Below are 11,792 nucleotides of genomic sequence, written 5' to 3'. Positions count from 1 at the left end.
CCCTCCCTCCTTCCTTCCTTCCTTCCTCTCTTCCTTCCTTCCTTCCTCTCTTCCTTCCTTCCCTCTCTCAGCAAGTATAACCCAAATAGTGTGCTCATGGTGTGCTCTCCAGGTGCACTGATATTCTCATCTCAGAAGATTTTTTTTCCCAAAAAGGAAAATAGGGGTCACATTTTGACCTCATATTATTTTAAAATATTAACTCTCTTATTCCTTATTTCTAATATTAACAGAATATTAGTTATTTTTTACTGTCCTAGGAAAGAATAGGTGGCACCTTATCTCATAAATATATGCATATTTTAGTAGTGCTATGTGCATAATAAACTATAGTGAGAGTAATACAGCATTTTTAAAGGAGTTGCATTTGCTGTGTTCAAGAGAGAAAAGTGCTGGTAAGGGTCATTGTTATAGTCAGCATCCAAATGCCAGTTATAATTATCATCAGGAAGGTTTCTTAAGAAAGGAGACAAAAAAATATTGATAATATAGAGGAACTTGATCAAATTATTGGAACAGGCTGCCCAGGGAGGTGGTGGAATCACCATCCCTGCGAGTGTTCAAAAACCGTGGAGATGTGGCACTTGGGGACATGGTTTAGTGGTGGAGTTGGCAGTGTTGGGTTAATGGCTGGACTCGATGCTTTTAGAGGTCTTTTCCAATGATTCTGTGATTCTGTGGCCCTGCTTAGCAATGTGCACCTTTACCTGGTGCCGCTAAGGTGGGAACAACTTCTTTGAAATCAGAAATGTGGTTTAGTTCTGAAGTGAGTTTTGTGAGCCTGTACCAAATGACAAATGTGAAAAGCTCCACCAACTTCAGAAAATAGACTGTCCTCAATTATGATGTGCTTTACTGGAGTCTGAGAGCAAAATTTGACCTGATTTATTGCTACTGAGCTGTGGTTGTTGAGTGTATTCTAACTTGTGTAATCTGCTCCCAGGATACCACAGGAGGAGATACGGATCTTCGTGCTAATTGCAGACTCAATTAGGGCAAATGACCTTTTTAAGGTTGTATGTTTTATAACACTTTAAGGCAATTTACATGTTCAGCAGGAGTTTTAGCATTTTTCTTTCATAACAGGAAATTTAAATAGAAGGTTTTGAGTTTGATGTTCTCTCAGTCTTTGGTAAAGTTGGATATCCCAAGCAGGTAAGAACTGGGCCTGCTCCTAACTCCCCTGAAGTCAGTGGGCATCTGCAGGTTTTGTGTGCACACACACAGTAATGCAGGGCTGCCATGGAGCAAAGCTGTTCAGCCAGCAGGGGTGTGCACAGCACAGTTTGAGAGCTGCTACTAAAAGGCTGTGATTTAGCAAAACACCCCAGCAGATGTTTATTCCTGTTCCTCTTAGAGCATCCCTGCTAATTCGTGTTCCTAACTCCAGTCAGGTAGGTGAGTCTTACTGATAGTATTAGGTTTCTCACCTGGACTGTGGCTTGAGGCTACACTTTCCCATGGCATTTCCATGTGGATTGATGCCCTGAGAGATACCCCAGTTTTACAAGTATTTTTTCCAGAATTTTTACTCTGTGCATGAGCAAGACACTGTTTTTGCAGAACAAGTCACGTTTTTGGATTTTTGAAGCACAGATTCAAAACAAAATAGGTAAATAATTAAAAAGCTGAGGAGTTTGCACTGAACCCTTAGAATTTAATTCCTGGAGAAGAGTTACTGGGAACTGCATGTTGATGTGAGACTATGGAGGGAAAGGCTGGCCTTAGTGTCTTCTGATGAATTCTTCACCTTGTTCATGTATACAATGTAATTAAATAAGTTGAAAAAAAATTCCTCTGTGTCATTAATTTCTCTCTCGGTAGGGAAGCAGCTGGCAAGACCTTGGGATTTATTATGGCTTGGTAGAGAGATGAGAGGCAAGGACTGTGTGTGTGTGCAGAGAACATCAAATGGCACTAGAACCACTTTGGGTGATGAGCAATCAGAATATGCCTGATGGAGTCAGTGGGGGCTGGAGAGCTGCTCAGTCACCTCCAGGTCTGTTTCCTGCCATCTCCACTGGGATGGCTGTTGAAACCCTGGTGGCAAATGTGCTTCCTGACCTCTTGGTGATCGCTGCCTTCCTGCACCCTACACTGCACTGCCGTGAATTGATTATTTCCATTCCAAACTCACCCCTTTCAGTATCCAAATGATGCAATAAAATGATAATTAAAGTGTCCCATGTGCCAGGCCAGCTGGGGAAAAGAGGTGAACTGAAAAAAGCTTTGTTCTATTTCATTATTTTTTGGATAAAAGGAAAAACTACTTAATCCTAAGAAAAGGGAAGGTCTCTTCCACAGAAGGTACTCTTCACCAAGTTATGTCAGGCTTCAGTATGGTTCAAGCCTAAACAGTCTAGACAGCCTTTTTTTTTTTTTAAATTAAGATTCAGTCTGGTTCCTGGTAACACATTGGGAAATGATGACTGAAGAAAACGAACATCAATTATTCACAGTCTATTGGAGAAGCCTTGTATAAATTATTCACAGAAGACATTCTGAAGCTGGTGAGATTATAGGAGACATTAATAATGAAGCAATGATTTCCTCTCATCCTTTGTCTTCCTCTTTTTTTCTTCCTCGTTCTGTATTTTGGTTGATCCTTGGTTCCATGTTGTGTGGACCCTGATGCCCCAGGCTGTCACTGAAAAGCCTCCCTGGGCTTGTCCTTGGCCACATCTGCCCCTCCAGGCATGGAGGCTTGTGGCATGTGTCTGCTGAAAACAGCAGCTGTTCAGAGACACAGCAGCCTGATGCTGCCAACCTCATGTTTCCTTTCTGAGCTACAATTTTCACCTCTGCCCATGGGAGGCTGAGACAATTCAGCCCTGACTCTGCCCGCAGGAGATGGCAGCATCTCACCTGAATCCCAGGTGGTGGGACTTCGGATGAGCAACACAGGAATGGAGAGGGGAGAGCTGGAAAGCCAGTGCTTCAGATTATTTTTGCTTTGTATTTTCATTGGTTTGTGTAGATTTGCTCAATTGCTATCCCCTTCTAATGTTGTTACAACCTGGTAAAATCCAGTCCTGTGTCTTTATTTTAAAATTCTAATTATTGAGAGCCAGGGGGACACAGAAGTATACACATGAATGTGCATATGTTCAGTAGCAACAGAATAAACAAAAGACCTGAGATAGTTGTAGGTATTGTTAAGTAAGAAATGTCTGGAGGAAAAAGTCTGCTGAGAAGAGTGGTGGAGGTAGAAGTAGTGGGTCCAAGTGGTGCGGGTTGGGAAGCTGGATGGGGGAGGAGGTGAGACTGAGTGGGCAGAGCTTCCTAAAGGAGGAAATCATTTGAATACATTATAGTTTGGTGTTGGAGGATGCAGGGTACTGAGACAGCTTTGGTTAATCATCTGGTGAAATACCAGATATTCTGATCCCTCTCACTGTGTGGCAGTATCTGGAAGATATTTGACATGAGAAAGCACTGCAGAGGAAAGACCTCAGGAGAAGCTGAGTAGTCAAGTACGTGTGAGGATCTACTCAGTTTGTCAGTCTTTGTTCATGGTAGTCCTGTCCTGATCCCCAGCATCAGAGAGTTAAGCAATGCAAGAACGTTATGGTCAGTTACTAGAAGTGAAATGTGCCAAATAGTATTGATCCTAGTCCACCAAAATCACCAGGAGGGCCACAGCTGTACTAAAAGACAGAATGTGACCCTGGAGACTTGCAGTCAAAGGGCAAATGAGACAAGCTTGTTTATGGTCTGTTTTGCCCTCTGGGGAGCTGTTTCCATGTCTGCAAAGTGGTCGTAAAGTGCAATCAGATCTGCCAAGTGATGTATTGCAAGCACTCCTTGGAAGTAGTTACACTGTGGGCAGGGCTCCTGCTTCAGGATGCCCCAGTCCTCATGGTGTGTCCTGGGAGGGAGGTAAGGCGCCACTGATCTTGACTTACAGAGTTTAAGAGTAGGGATTTTAATTAGATTTTCTAGTCTGACCTCTCAGACCATTAAAATACACCTGGCTAGGCTGATGGTGGGGCTGATAATGGGTATTTGGCATGAGCTTTTCTTCATATGGTGTCCAGTTACGGTGTGAAACACCTGAGAGACAGAGGGTCCATCACATGCCATGACAGATTGTTCCAGCAACCAGTCATTCTTCCTATTAAAAATCTGTGCGTTATTTCCAATTTGAGTTTGTTTGGGTTCAGCTTCCAGAAGGTGGCTCTTCTTACGCATTTCTCTGCTTGATTAAAGAGTGCAGCAGATCTTGTGTTTTCTCCCCCGGGAGATGCTTATATATTAATCAAGTTGACTCTCAATCTTCTTGTGATAAACTAAATAGATTAAGCACTTCAGATCTCTCACTGCAAGACATTACCCCTAATTTTAAAACCATTTGAAGCCCTTTTGTTTCATACTGACCTCATAAAAATGCCAAATCACAGCTATATGCAGTATTACAACAATCTTCTTCCCTGTAATATGCATTTCATCCTACATATCTCTACCTCCACCTCTAAATTTATCCAGATCTCACTAGTGCCTTTTTTGGAGGCCTTGACAGTGGAAGTTCTTGATGAATGGTGGGTCTGCTCCCACGCTCAGGCTTGCTGCTCTCTGGGATACGTTTCAGCCCTCTGCAGGCAGGGCTGGCACTCCTTGCCCTCAGCAGCTTGTCTTTACCTCTGACTCTGCCTAAAGCACACTGTGAGTGTGCTCAGGTTTGGTAACAGTCTCTCCCCTGCCAATCTTAATGCCATTCCTTTTCTATTTGCCTGCAGATCATTGATAAAAATGTGGGCAGCCATCAGACTCAGTCCTGGGCAGGCAAAACTGCCCCCTTCCTCCCTGCTCAAGGATGGTTTCCTATCGACAGCCCCATCTGAGATCTGTTACTCAGGCAGTTCTTAATCCCGTTAAGATGTGCCCCGCTGGTGTTGTGCAGCACTACCTTTCTTGATCAGAGTGACACACAAAACTAAGCTAACTGTATTAGAAACCCTAAGTCTATTACATCCACTCTGTCACCTTTATCAAGTGACTTGTAATCCTTTTAAAGAATGAATTGAGGTCTATTTGACAGGACTTACACACTGGTGACTATTAGTACTATATCTCTTGTCAATTTTTTATGAAGTGCATACGGTGTCAGCTTTATTGCATGTGTGTATGAATGTGTGGGGCTGCCTGTGGCAGTGTCTGGTTAAACAGTACTTTACAGCATCTTTTTGTCAGAAAGACTGGGCACCTGTACAAACCACAGCATCTTTTTTTTTTTACTTCTGTAGTTTAAGAAAGCAACAGCTGCGAATCACCAATAATTGCATCAGCTCCAAAGGCAGCAGTGTATCCAGCACCACAGTGTGTCATGCTGTTCCTAACTGCCTCTGGATGTTCTTCCAATTTTAAAAATGTCCATGGTGGGGGCAAGTCATGAAATCTTTTAATGCACTTCACAGTTTTCTTCACAGAAAGAAAGATCACATGCGGTCTTCGCAATGTGCGTAAGTTGGTGTGTAGCACCCAAACTGATATTTGAAAGGTGTAATAATAAAGTGGGGAGTCAGAGAGGGAGAGGAAATAGTGATGTCCAGTTATTCAGTAGAGATGGTTCCTCTGCAAATTAAGTATCAAATGCCTAAACAAATGGACTCTGGGGGCAGGGGTGTTCACAAAGTCTCCCTCTCATTGGGAGACTAATTTTTCCTCTGGATTCTGAAGCAAGAGGGAGGGTTTAGTGGAGGATGAATCAGAGCACATGCCTAAAATACAGGATTTTGTGTAACACCTTAACTTCCTATGTTGTGATGCAACCCTTCTTGTTGGCAGCATCTTGTGTGTGTCACCCTCACAAACACAGCGATGCTGCAATAATGTTGGCTGTTTCTGTGGCTGCTGCTAAGTGCTGCATCTGTGCTCACCTATATCTTAGTGGTATGGAGCAGCCACGAGGAAGGAGAAGCTCCTGGGATGCCCTGGATCATCTGTCTGTGCCCTGCTCTTCCACAAGTGACTCTGACCTCCCTGTCTCCAGCTGGAACAAGCTCCTGAACTGATGCAACTTAGATTAAAGAGGGTTTGCCCTGGCTTTTGGTCTCCCCCTTGGTGGAAGACCAAGTTGTGGGACACTAGGAGAGGAGACCATCTTCATGCTCACCACACACTGTGTTTGCTGCCCACACCCCTCCAGCTGGAACGAGACCAAATGTTGCATCTGTTCCAATGCTGAAAGTGGTTGATGTTGCCATTAGCCACAGTCAGCTACAAATTGAACCTGGCAAGCAGCTGGAATGCTCAGAGCCAGTTTGCTTGCAGGGGGATGTGTTTTGATGAGGAGTGCTGCTGCCTTTGAAATACAATTCTTAGAAGAAGGAAAGAAGACAATTCCCCACCCAAATAAGATAAAGGCTCATCTGTTTCCTGGAAGGTGAGAGATGGATGATGTGTCCTATGTGGCAGCTGGCCTGATCTCTTTTACCCTTTTATTTCTCTCAAATTATCAGTCTGCGAGGGGTTAAAATATATTAGTTTGGTTAAAGTAATAATCTCTGCTCAACCTCACTGCGATGGAAGAGGAGGCTCTGCTGCCCTCTCAGCATCTTCATTATGGCAGGGAATTGCTCATGGTTCTTGACTCCTTAGTTGAAATTCATTACTCTGGAATGGTTAAGCAGCACTCTCAATTTCTTGCTATTTAGCTTTCTTTAAAAAAAAAAGTTGAAACTGTTAGAGAATTCAAAGAGGTTGTGAGAGAACTCACTTTTCTACTTCCCTTTCTGATAGCTTCTCTCTGCACCCTTCAAAAGGATAAAATAAAGCAAGATTGATTAATAATGCTAAAGCAATGAGTCAAGACATCTTTATGTATTTAAGGTGAAAAGCTGTACAGAGTGTGGTCGCAGTTCAGACACACATGGACGTGTTCACTGCTTTTGTCCAAGTCTCTGAAGAAAGCTCTTTCACACCCCAGGGCCAGGTACATCCTATGGCTTGAGCTGAGGTCACAGAGTCAGTCAGGTGGGATGTGAGCTGTACCTCGTGTGCCACTGCCTACAGTGAACCACTTGCCCTCACTGAGGGTGGATTTTTTGTCCATCTGTCAGTCTTTCACTGAAATCCATTGTGGGAGGATTTCCTTGTTTATTCCCAGCCCAACACCCATCTCTGTGTGGATCCTGCCTACTTTCCTTCTTGGTCCATCACCAGTGAGCAACAAGGTTAGAAATCTGTTGGGTTGAAGGCCTCTGGTTCAAATTCAGACTATGCTGATATGACCAAGAAGGAAAAATGACCCTTTGGCAGATCATTCCATCAAATGGACCTTTCATCTTGTTTCCAGTGGACATCAAGGACAATTATACAAACAAATCCTGCTAGTACTGGCACAGAAATGGAAGCCTGAACTGTTAGTTGGATTCAGATGGAGATTGGTGTTACACAGCCATGAGTTTATCGAAGTACTTACAGTCATACAAGTTTTTCTGCAGTTTGGATAAACATTGGCACATCTGTGGAACCACATTTTCTGGGACTTGAGCCGGCATCATTGTTTTGGGCCAGTTTCACCACTTGGCTGCTAGTATGGTCTCATCCTGCAGTTTCTCAGGCTAATGAGTTTATGTCTGTCAAAGAGAGTGTATGAAATATCTGTCACTCTGCAACGTGGCATGTGTGAAACAGAAGAAAATCCCATCATTTCTTGGGATGTGAGTTGTGTGCGTTGCCCTGGATCCTGCTTTGGCTTGACTGGCATAGTTCAGTTAAAAAATCTGCAAACATTGTAGGAAGTACTGTGTGCTGCAGAAAGTGCTCATTTGTTTTCCATTCAGGATGTTCAGTCTCAAAGAGGACATGATGCAGCCTGGGACTGAGGGAAAGTGGGATGGCCTGCCATGGGAATGAGTGTCCTGGCAGGAGATATGATTCCTGACACAGGCATGGGGCTCTGTGGGCATACAGGACTTCAGCTGCTGTCCAGGTTTCTGTTTTATAATGGGAATAATCTTCCCTTAGCAGGCAGGGATGTGATAAGGGGGACAAGGAGCATACAGCTGTTTGGAGGAAATAATTTTGGAGACATCAGTAAAAAAACCCACTTTGTGAATATACCTCCTAATTATACTTCCCTTAATTACACTGATTTTGAATACTGTCTTTGCTGTGCTGACAACCAGTGGTTATTTTCTCAGCATGTTAATGTCAACCTAATCAAAGATCCTCATCTTCTAGTCACAGATCTGTGGGTGACCTTTTCCACGACCACATGGTCTATCAGGCAAGATGTTTGAGGCTTTGTAGGTAGTTCATGTGAGGAGAAACACAGAAGAGACTTTTGGATTAGGTCTACTACTCTCAGCCAAGGTTTGTAGTGTTACATTACTGTCAGCCTGCTACTGTACACTCAGGTGAGTGAGAAAAGTCTGTTCTGGCTCTCAAGTACTGGTGGTTTTAATTGAGTTCAAGGTGTAACAGTTGGGTGAGCAAGGGCGAGGAGAACTCTTATAAATCCTCATTTTCACAAATTGCTTTTGGACACAATCTGTCAATAGAGATTTTGTTTCTAAAAGTCTTTTGCTGATGGAGACGAGCTGCGAATCAGGAGCTGTCATTGGGATTTGGTTTCAGTGCTGCCACATTAGTGAAAAAGCAGGTGAACATCTCAATTTTGCAGCTGATGTTGGTAGTTCAGCTGTTGTGTTCCTGGGACTGGGACATTCTGTTTAGTTCCCTTTAGTGGCAGTTCAGTCTTAATTAAGTGGCAAAAAAATGAATGGAAGTTAATAGGGGTTGATGAATCCATTCCTATGTTGTAAATGATTGTCTCCCTAGCTTTCTCCTGTGCCTCTGGTGAGTACCTGGAGATGAAGAACCAGGTGTGCAGCAAATGTGCAGAGGGGACCTACTCGCTGGGCAGCGGGATCAAGTTTGACGAGTGGGATGAGCTGCCAGCAGGATTCTCCAACGTGGCAACTTTCATGGACACGGCCGTTGGCTCATCTGAGAGTAAAGCCGACAGTTGCAACAAGTAAGAAGTTCTGTTTGCACCTGGGTTAGGCAGCTGCAGGTAAACCTGAGACAGCTCAGCAGCACAGAGCTGCCTAATGACTCATCTGAGCTCTGCAGAGGGTAACCAGACCTGCTAAGGGCAAACAAGAGTGGCTGGGAGGTAAAATCTGTAGTCCCATCTGTTTGCTGTCAACATGGTCTTCTTGGGCTCATCAGCAGCCAGTGAGTTTAAGACCAGCCTGGAGCTGCTCTTATTTGTAGCTGGAAAGCTCCAGGGTCATGGTACAGTAAATGTGGCTAAAAGGTCATTTTACAGCCTATTTAGATCTGTGGTGCTTGCAGAAGGCTGTTTCTGAGTGTAATTGAAGGTATATTGAACCTGTGGATAATAAACCTTTCTTGTATAGGTTGAGTACTAAATTTTTTGTACCCTGTCCTTTCCCATGCACAGTTTTAATGAAAAGTATTATATTTTATATTATTCATCTACCATATAAAAATAGATATAAAATTGTTTTATCTACTGTATCTGAAAAATAAATGGAAATCTTGTAATAAATTTAAAAATTCACTGCAGTTAGCTGTTGTGGGATTCTGGGGTCTTTATTATGTAGCATATTTTTGTATAGTAGTGCACAAAAAGTCTCCTCAGTATCTGTGATCTCAGTTGAGGCTTGTTTTGTTTATGTTCATCAGCTCTTCATGGACGCCTCGAGGGAATTACATAGAGTCAAACAGGGATGACTGTACAGTTTCTCTCATCTACGCCGTGCACCTGAAGAAATCCGGCTCTGTCTTCTTTGAATACCAGTATATTGACAACAACATCTTCTTTGAATTTTTTGTAAGGCTTTTTATATGGTGAATCCAATTATATATAGTAAGAATTCAACCCAGATAAAGATCATTATCAGCAGCTTTCCCCCCCTTTAAGTTCCCTGTATGCCCATAGCTTGTTATTGCTGAACAAGATAAAAAAAATGTGCTTCTCTTTCTGTCACTTATACTGTCTTGTGGCATTTATTTCATCTTCAAAACTCAGTCTGAACTGATCCTGTCTGCCATGCAGTGGGATTTTTCCATTAGGGGTCATGACTGCCCCAGTTAGTCCAGCCTTTTGCAAGACAGGTATTGGTGGTAGATGATTTCATTTGGGGGTGTTTGACTGGAGTTGTCTTTGAAGGACTTGACATTTAAAAAGACTTCTTCCAAGGCAGTAGTATGTGGAAACCTTTAGGTCAATTTGTGTCCTAGTAATTTAGTAAGTAAGATGAAAAGAAAGGCAGGAGAAGTTCAGGTGATTTTCAGTAGGAATTAGGTGTCTGCACTGCGAAATGGAGGGGCTGGGGATCATTAGCTCTGACATGGGAACAGCCTGGCTGGGCTTGCACCGTGGTATACTCAAATTGCTGAAAGAGTCTGGTCAGCAGTGACCAGAATGGGAAAGGCAAGCCTGCTCTGCCCATCTGGAGGCACTGGTTGGTGTCCAGTGAGCTGGAGGGTTCCCAGCACCAGGATTTGCTGTGGGGTGTAGATGCCCGACGTTACTGAGATGCTTTGGAAGGTTCTACTGACACCTGTATCACTGTCCTTGTCATGTTGTACCTGCCATTTGGGATGGAAAAAAATGTAATAGGGGGTGACTCAGAAAGGCAGATGACTGGAAATTTTCAGTCTCTTCTGTAACTGCCCCTGTACCTGTCTGACAAGCTCTGTTTTCCATCAGAAAAACACAGCTCGTGGCAACTCACAGGAGTGAGAAGTCTTAGCTGGTGTTGGTTAATATTTCTTGAAGTTTGGAAAAAAGTGCAAAGTATCCTTATCTTCAGTAGAGCTGGGAAAGGAAGCCAAAAATTACCTCTTGGAGGCACCTTCATGCTGCTACATCAGTGTGATAGATTGCTATTGCACTTTGATAACAGACTATGCAGGCAATGTTATTTAGCCATTTCTGTTTTGCATTAGGCTATCCTGCCTTCTTCACGGGAAGAAAGCAGCAAATATGCTTTCTGCTGTCAGGTGAATGTGCCAGGATTATGAATCCCAGCTCCAGTTGCTTGACAGACTGGCAGGTCTGTTCCTGCAATGGAGCGAATATATTGTTTCTCTGAGCACTGGCTTTGAAAATGGCTTCTTGATTATTGCTTTTATCCATATCCCACTCATTCACCTTCTCTGAATTTATCATTCCATGTTCAAGAAGCAGTGAGTGGTTCGGTCCTTTATCCAAATGCCCATAAATTCCTAGTCAGCCTCGGTATTTCAGGGAAGCCATATTTCATGCTCCTGTAAAAGTCAATTTTTTCCTCCAGCATGCCTTTGTGCTTAAATATATTTAACAATGACACTTTAGCTCTGGACAGTGGCATTTCAGTGGCAGTTTACTGGGAAATGGTGAGGTGTTTGATCTGCCCTTCCTTGGCTCTATTTACATATTGAAGCCATTTACACCTGATGAGAGGACACTATATATTCTTACCTTGTTTTTGCAGATGGGAACCAAGACACAAAGATGCTGTAGCTCAATTGCACAAGATAATTAGGGATCTACCTTCTAAACAGGTGCTTCTTCTCACCTCTTTTCCTCAATGCTGTTGATCTAAGTTGGAATTGAGTGTACAGATGCTTTGGAGGATGTGGGGTTGCACAACTTATTTCAGACTTGACATGGAGCAGCTTTAAGGAGGATCCTTGACTCCAGGTCAAGTCTGAAAGTGTTGAAGTGGCCTTTCTCCCTGGTGCAAAAAAACCTGAGTATGTGATCTCATGCCTCAGAGGGACTTGGTACTTTTTCATCTGAGAAGACAATTATAAGAAGAAAGAAGTGCACC

The 11,792-nt window shown here is 43.2% G+C and overlaps 1 protein-coding gene across 1 annotated transcript in view; it reads left to right on the top strand.

Moving 5' to 3' along the window:
• KIAA1324L (KIAA1324 like) overlaps positions 1-11,792 on the top strand; it is a 47,055-nt gene that overhangs the window by 5,235 nt on the left and 30,028 nt on the right. Inside the window, 2 exon segments of the mRNA XM_008638362.2 lie at positions 8,785-8,980; positions 9,658-9,805. Of these exon segments, the coding sequence (XP_008636584.1) occupies positions 8,817-8,980; positions 9,658-9,805 (312 nt within the window). The 5' untranslated portion in view covers positions 8,785-8,816.

The sequence above is a fragment of the Corvus brachyrhynchos genome, unplaced genomic scaffold, assembly GCF_000691975.1.
Source record: "Corvus brachyrhynchos isolate BGI_N302 unplaced genomic scaffold, ASM69197v1 scaffold307, whole genome shotgun sequence".
Lineage (NCBI taxonomy): Eukaryota > Metazoa > Chordata > Aves > Passeriformes > Corvidae > Corvus > Corvus brachyrhynchos.
The sequence above is the reverse complement of the archived record's forward strand: the minus strand, read 5'-3'. Positions and strand labels throughout refer to the sequence as shown.